General features: G+C 45.2%; 1 protein-coding gene across 1 annotated transcript; it reads left to right on the forward strand.

Moving 5' to 3' along the window:
• The first annotated feature begins 1,462 nt into the window (after window positions 1-1,462).
• On the forward strand, window positions 1,463-5,799 carry LOC311436280 (uncharacterized protein). The gene is made up of 5 exons (XM_084518301.1): window positions 1,463-1,708; window positions 2,144-2,237; window positions 2,804-2,872; window positions 3,458-3,708; window positions 4,527-5,799. Exons 4-5 carry the CDS (start codon window positions 3,693-3,695, stop codon window positions 4,949-4,951), a joined length of 441 nt encoding a protein of 146 aa, XP_084374427.1. The 5' UTR covers window positions 1,463-1,708; window positions 2,144-2,237; window positions 2,804-2,872; window positions 3,458-3,692; the 3' UTR covers window positions 4,952-5,799.
• The last annotated feature ends 2,118 nt before the right edge of the window (window positions 5,800-7,917 follow it).

The raw sequence follows: 7,917 nt of genomic DNA on the forward strand, positions 1-7,917 counted from the left end.
TCTTCAAAAGGGAAATGAAGTTATCCTATTCAGAAAAAAACACCATCCAGAAGAAACTTTGGTTGTTTTCAGGGCCTGAATTCTCACTGAAACCAAAGGCGGGTATAGAATCATAGATTATCCTGAGATGGAATGGTCCCCTAAGGATCATTGAGTCCAACTCCTGGCACCACACAGGTCTACCCAAAAATTCAGACCACGGGACTAAGTGCACAGTCCAAATGCTTCTTAAATGCCGACAGGCTTGGTGCAGTGACTACTTGCCCGGGGAACCTGTTCCAGTGTGCGACAACCCTCTCAGTGAAGAACCTCTTCCCAATGTCTAGCCTAAGCCTCCCCTGCCTCAGGTTGACACCATTCCCGTGGGTCCTATCACTGGGGACTGAAGAGAATAGATCGGTACCTGCCCCTCCACTCCCCCTCGTGAGGAAGCCGTAGACTGCGACGAGGTCTCCCCTCAGCCACCTCGTTTCCAGGCTGAACAGGCCCAGTGACCTCAGCCGCTCCTCATACGTCTTCCCCTCTAGGCCCTTCGCCATCTCTGTAGCCCAGTATCTTACTGACTTGAAGAAAGAGGCTTTAATCTATCCTGGTTTGTTTACTAACGAAGGAGCACAAAAGAGACGCGTGTCCTTGCCTCTGAAGAGGAGGTGAAGGAAGAGCCAGTGCAAGGAACACAAAAATCAGTTGTGCCAGACTAACATGGGGTTGTGTCTGAGCTTGGAGACTGCAACCCTCTTCAGACTTCCAGATCTAGGGGAACACTTTGGCCGCAGCCTAAAAGCCACCTGCACGTAAGCTCCCCCAAGCCAGCCAATCTTCTTCCCATGACCTGCCAGGAAACAGCAATGTGGGCATGTAACCAAATCAAAGCCCAGACCTTCAGCCCAGTCTTTGACCTCAATAGTGAGTGAGGATCCGGATTTATACATGAGGATTTATATATGATAGCTTATACGCAGCGGAAGTAAATAGTGTAGTCAGAGGTCACGGGGCTATATTTTGAAAAGTCCTGCATAAGGAAGACATCTCAGAAAAGCAGACTTAAATAACATTAATGCCAAGAAAAGTAATTCTGATTGCTATATTCTTTATCTGTTGTGACTAGACAGATGAAAATCTGTGATAGCAACTTTGCCTTTAAGGTCATTTTCTTTGATTTCTCTATCTGTCTATCTATTTATTTATTTTAACAGGCTCTGTACTAATTTTCCTGACAGAATGACTAACAGAAATACGACCCTTGTGCACCTTTTTTAGTTAATTCATTAGGTCAACTCTAACCCCTAAGCCCCTTGTCAGGTTATTTCTATTAGTGACAAGGAGCAATTGACTTTAAAAGACTGAAACCAGGTAGAGGAGCCTATTCCACAAGGTCTCTTGGCTCCACCCTTGTGAAGTGAAACCTGGCAGGTGTGGGTCATTTGACCTTTGCTATATAGGAAGCTTGAGGAGCTGTGGGGAATTGCCTTCCCAGGGGGAGTCTGAGGCTCAGGTTGTCTAGGGTGCTTTTCTGCTGTCGTGGTGGTGGGCTCAGTGTTCCCCAATAGGCTGCTTTTATTTCATGTTCTTAACCAACTCTGTGAAATAGTTTTAGTGACTCTATGAGCTAGCTATGTTGGCAGTGCCTTCTCAGTACAGCAGAACCCTGCTGGTGCGACTTCCCTGTGAAGCAGTGTGGAAGTGACTCAGGTTCAGAAGCTGGCAGGTAAGTGTTCCTGGGTTCTACAGTTCTTTAACATTGAGGAGTTGGAGTACTTCCTTCACCTTCTCTGTTCTCAGTGAAACTAGTTATGTGGATTCTAAGCTCCCTTTCCAGCCCTTAAAAACATAATAATAACAGTAAATAAGAATAAAACCCCACCGACTCAGAAGCTCCAGTGCTTACAGGTAAGCCTGCCTTCCAGGAATGTTCTCAACTATTTGTTAGGGTTGAACATCAGGCAGTGTGAAAAAGGTGCCTTAACGTGAACTCAAATTATGCCTTGCGGTAAGTAGAAACAGATTGGGAGAGATACTGGTGGCATTCTCGTAACTTTCACTAAGTGGAAGTCGTGAGACTGTGCTGTTCATAAAAGAAATGCCGTTTTCACAGCATGTGAGTCAAAAGCAATATGAAGAAAGCCTCTCTTCTTCCCTACAGGCCTGCATGTCTTGGCTGCGGAGAAAGTTCTGGAAGAGGTCCACATACTGAAAGAATCGATCTTCCTCGCCACCAGTAGAAAGCAGCATCTGAGGTATTGCGGAAAACGTCCTTCTGTGAAAGGAAGATGACAGAGCGGGAAGATGGCCCGTGCCACCCTGCGGTTTTGCCAATGCGACTCTGCAGAGGATGGGAGAGAAAAGGATGGAAAACTGAGGGGGGGGGAGGGACGGGGACACTTAAAGGCATGTGTACATAACTTGCGAATAAAAACAAAGGGGAGGGAAAAGGGGTTGTGTGAGAACTGTGATGCTCCATATGACACAGGGCAGCCCTGAAGGTGGGCTGGTCCCCATTATTTCTGGTCCCCATTATTTCTGGTCCCCATTATTTCTGGTCCCCATTATTTCTGGTCCCCATTATTTCTGGTCCCCATTATTTCTGGTCCCCATTATTTCTGGTCCCCATTATTTCTGGTCCCCATTATTTCTGGTCCCCATTATTTCTGGTCCCCATTATTTCTGGTCCCCATTATTTCTGGTCCCCATTATTTCTGGTCCCCATTATTTCTGGTCCCCATTATTTCTGGTCCCCATTATTTCTGGTCCCCATTATTTCTGGTCCCCATTATTTCTGGTCCCCATTATTTCTGGTCCCCAGGGAAACGCCTCTGCAAAGGCAGTGGCACTTGGCACGCAACGCAGCGAATATTGTGGACTAACCTTCCAAGTGATATCCTGGCTTGTATTAGGAACAGCGTGACCAGCAGGGCTAGGGAGGTGATCGTCCCCCTGTACTCAGCTCTGGTGAGGCCGCACCTCGAGTACTGTGTTCAGTTTTGGGCCCCTCGCTACAAGAAGGACATCGAGGTGCTTGAGCGGGTGCAGAGAAGGGTGACGAAGCTGGTGAGGGGCCTGGAGAACAAGTCCTACGAGGAGCGGCTGAGGGAGCTGGGCTTGTTCAGCCTGGAGAAGAGGAGGCTCAGGGGTGACCTTATTGCTCTTTACAGATACCTTAAAGGAGGCTGTAGAGAGGTGGGGGTTGGCCTGTTCTCCCACGTGCCTGGTGACAGGATGAGGGGGAATGGGCTTAAGTTGAGCCAGGGGAGTTTTAGGTTAGATGTTAGGAAGAACTTCTTTACAGAAAGGGTTGTGAGGCATTGGAACAGGCTGCCCAGGGAAGTGGTGGAGTCACCATCCCTGGAAGTCTTCAAAAGACGCTTAGATGTAGAGCTTAGGGATATGGTTTAGTGGAGGGCTGTTAGCGTTAGGTTGGAGGTTGGACTCGATGATCTTGAGGTCTCTTCCAACCTAGAAAATTCTGTGATTCTGTGTCGCCTCCCCAAACGTCATTCCGAAGCAATGCGTCTTATGGGCACCAAGTTCTCTGTTGCACAGCCTAGCCTAAGCCGCAGTTGGAATCTCAAGCTGTCATCTCAGCTTGACTGGCTCCTCAAGTTAGAAGTATGCAGAATAAATTCAACAATGCGCTCCACCGGTCTTACAGCATTCAAGCTGGAGACTATACAGATGACAGACTATCCTGAGCAATGTGGTCTGAAAACGGTGAGTGTTTCATTATGTGCCTTCCTATGGGTCACAGACAGAGATCTAAAAGCGTGATGTGGCTTGTCTGCGTCTGATTTAGTGAGGCATGATTGTGGACTGCTGGTGCTTTCACCTGTTCTACCACTTGCTCTGCACATTTGTTAGGCATGACACTTTTTGGGCAGAGGGGCTTGTTCAGATCACGTAGGGCAGTTTTCTCTCCTGTCTTAACTGCAGCGATCCTTCCAATTTGCTGTTGGCCAGCAGTCCTGCTCCCACCAGCTCAGTATGGAGGGAAAGATGCGTTTGCATGTTGCTGACTCAGGCATGACTGGGATATTCTGGGTGTTCTCCATCTGTCATTGCTGGGTGTAAGAAAGTCCAGAGCTGGGGCCCGTGCTGTCAGAAAGCAGAGGTACAAACTGAGCCAGGCTTTGTTTGCAGGGCGAGGGGATTAGGCACCCCAGGAAGGCAGTAGGACTGTGGTGTCCCAAGGCCCTTACCTGTCCAGGTAGCAGAGTCCCCTGCGGTGGGGTCAGTCTGTGTTTGTGGGTGCCCCTGTGAAGCTGCAAGGGAGCATGCACTGTGAGCTCTAGCTTGGAGTGTCGTGGTGTCTCTGCTGGCAGCTGGCCACTTGGTTAAAACTCATGTAAAGAAAATCAGTAAGACAGCCTTTAATTTAAGGCAGTCCTGCTCACACGTGTTCTTTGACCACTTCTACCACCAGTGCCAGCCTTTGCCACTTGTGGCCCTGTCTCTTTCCTGTGTTATCTTCACTGTCTTGTCTAGTTGTTGGCATTGAGGAGATTTCTGTTCAACTGATTTTCTTCCTCCAGGTGAAGAAAGACCCAAGTTACCAGAGCTGAAAGGCAGGAAAGCTGCAGAGCCTAGCTTTCAGTTCACAAAGCCCAGAACTTCAGTTCACGAAGTGTGTGGTGTCCCCAACGTTGAGAACAGCATCCATCCAGCATTTGAGGACTGCATTCCATCAGATTTTGATTATCCCGCTCCCCCGGTGCTTGACAGTGCTCCTGCAGAATTTGAGGAGTTCCCTCCTCCAGGGTTTGAGGACTTGAAAGACAAAGACTGCGTTGTTATGGACAATGCATACCATGCATCGTCAAGGTGCAAAGCATCCTGGAAATGCACTGAAGGAGGCAAACCCACCATGTATGCTTTGATCAGAACGAGGTACGCAGAGGACAAGCCTGGAGATTTAGAATGGAGTTCTTACTATCAGATTTGCCAGGAAACATGTTGACAGTATTGGACTGAGGTTTGGATTCTTCCCTTCTCTCTCAGCTGGCTTTGAGCTAACATTGTAGTTCTGCTGTTGCTCAGATGAATCTGCTGCTTCACATGCTTAGAAGAATTGGCTAGAAGCCTGAAGAGAAGTGTCTCTGGGGATTAGCTTGTTTTCCAGGGATAAGCCCTTCTCTACCCTTTGTGCTTCTGAAGGTCTTCCAGGAAGACCCCTTAGAAACCCCTCAGAGAAGAGGCATGGTAACTAACTGTGAGAGGAGTTGAGCTGGGCCTCTGCCTCTCTGCTTCTGTTAAAAGGCCCCACTGAAGAAAAGCAGGACCTTGGGGATGTCCGGAGGCCGTGTCAGGCCCAGACCTCAGTCCTTATTTGTTGTGTGGCCCATACACCTGTGTAAATGCACAGGGAAGAGAATGAACACCCTAACAGCTTGTTGGATGTGGGCAGCTTGCCAAACCTTCATCTGGTGTATGATGATACGAAAGGTGCAGTGTAACTCAGTAGACTTGGATGTGATTTCACTATAGTGTTTGCTAGACAGCACACTAAGGAACTGTTTGGTTGTTTGTTTCCTTTTTAGAAGGAAAAAAGGAATGCAGGGAAACCAGAACATTGCTAGCAAAGGGGTATAGCCATATCTGTAATTAACAAGGCTGTTCAATAACGGCAATTCGATGTGCTTTCTCCAATACCTGTATTAAATTGAATCTCAAATGGCATGTAGTAATTTTTGTGGATGTTTCTTATATTACAGGTATAAGGTGCTGCTTGTAGGCTTCATGAAATATCTTTCCTTATAGAATGCTGAATAAAAGTATTTTCTCTTATAACTGAAGAGCTGTTGCTGAGTGTTGCTTTGTACTGGGATTGTTCATATAATGTGACTAAGTACATCCTAACGCCCCGTGTGTGGACAGTATCTACAACTTTGTAGTCTAACCCTGGAGTAAACAGATAATTTTGTGGTGTCTCTTTACAGCAGAGACATGGTCATGATTACAGTCCCACTTCCTCACTGCCCTTCCTTGGGAAGCAGAACAAGCCCTTTTTGTCTTGTTCTCAGAGGGTCGTTCTCACTTTGCTGTGGAGAGTGCACCCAATCTTTCCGCATCTTTCTTCACCTGGGTTTCTCACAACTGAGTGCAGTTTTCCCATTGAATTTTACAGCTATCAGGATAAATGCCTGTCTTTACTACTCTTACCCTTCCTACTGCGTTCAGAAAGGAGGTGTTAGATTATTATTACTTTTTTTTTCAAGAGGCTCACCTGCTAGCTCACCTACAGGCATATCAGAGCAAACACTTGGTTCAAAACCTGAGGTTTGCTTTGCAGTCTGTGGCGTGAGTTTGAGTCTCGATGGTGTAAGTCCTCTTTAAATTCCTGATGGATGCTGATAGAAGACCAAGAAGGTTATTCAGCTTATTACAGAATGATATGATCATAGAAATATGATCATAGAATATCCTGAGTTGGAAGGGACCCACAAGGATCATTGAGTCCAACTCCTGGAACCACACAGATCTACCCAAAAATTCAGACCATATGGCTAAGAGCACAGTCCAAACACTTCTTAAACTCAGACAGGCTTGGTGCCTTGACTATCCTATGGCTGGTCACTAAAGAGCACAGATCGGCACCTGCCCCTCCACTGCTCCCCAGATCTGGTCCTCAGGGAAACGGCCCTGTAAAGGCAGTGCCACTTAGCATGCAACACAGGGAATATTTTGGAGGAACTTTCCAAGTGATGTCATCACCGGGGATGTCATTCTGAAGCAACGCGTCTTATGGACACCAAGTTCGCAGTAGGAATCTCAAGCTGTCATCTCAGCTTGGCTGGCACCTGAAGTTGGAAGGATGCAGAAAAAAAATCACCAATGCGCTCCACCCTTTTTTGCTGTAATGTCTAATCTGTGGTGGTTTGCAAAGGGGTTTTGTGCCCTGGCAGGAATACACTGAGGTAGTTTTGTGGCAATGCGATGTAGTTTGGGAAGTTGTCTTGCCAAAACCTTGCCACGTAAACCCACTACAGGAATATCCAAGGAAATTTCATATCAGATCAAAAACTGCAAATATTTCTATATTGCATTAATTCTAAATAATAGTATGTTACAACGGTAATATTCTCTATTAACCATGACTTGATGTATTAAGCATGAAAGAATACAAATTTAAGAACATTGCCTTAAGATTATGCAGGGGTCTCTCTCTCTCTCTGTCTCGTTTATATATTATATATATATACATGGAAATAATTTTCAGTCCTGTATTTTGCAATCTTTGCCTTTGTGTCTTGAATGACTTTTTCGTATTTCTATGGCATTTTTCTTGCTGGGAATTGAGTGTAAATACCCATATATTAAGTATTTAAACTGCACATAAGGCCTTAATCACTAGCAGATGTTTAATCTTTATTCATAATGGTGACCTAGCTTTGCAATCAGGAAAAGCAGTTGTGACTCCTTGGCTTTCTTGGACAGTTATACGGTTAATATTTTGTCATAATCATTATATCATTCATATAATTTTAATTTACTTTCAAATTATGTTTTTCCTTTTTTCTTAATTTTATTTCATTTTATATAAGGATGCTAAGGTATCTGTATGGACGTCAAAATTTAGCAGAGGTGAAAATTTGAAATAATATAAATGAAAAAGATGTTACTATTTACCTTCAATTACTTTTTAAGTCTTTGCACAGACAGGGCAATGAATGAGGTGCACCAAACCCATCAGTATAGAGCTTGCAGCAAATTCTTAATCTTGATTCAGATAAAAATACAATGGTTATATAAGAAGGTAGGACTATATATATTTTGTTAGGAAGCTAAGTTTCTCCTCGTTGTAACATGGGAATCTCTCTGAAGCCAGATGTAATGCATTTTTTTCACACATAAAAAGTGTGAAAGAAGTCAGAAGTTCTGCTTGATGCAATGCTAAAGAAAATTTTATGTATCATGATTGCAAAC

This window comes from Aythya ferina, assembly GCF_964211825.1.
Source record: "Aythya ferina genome assembly, chromosome: 4".
Lineage (NCBI taxonomy): Eukaryota > Metazoa > Chordata > Aves > Anseriformes > Anatidae > Aythya > Aythya ferina.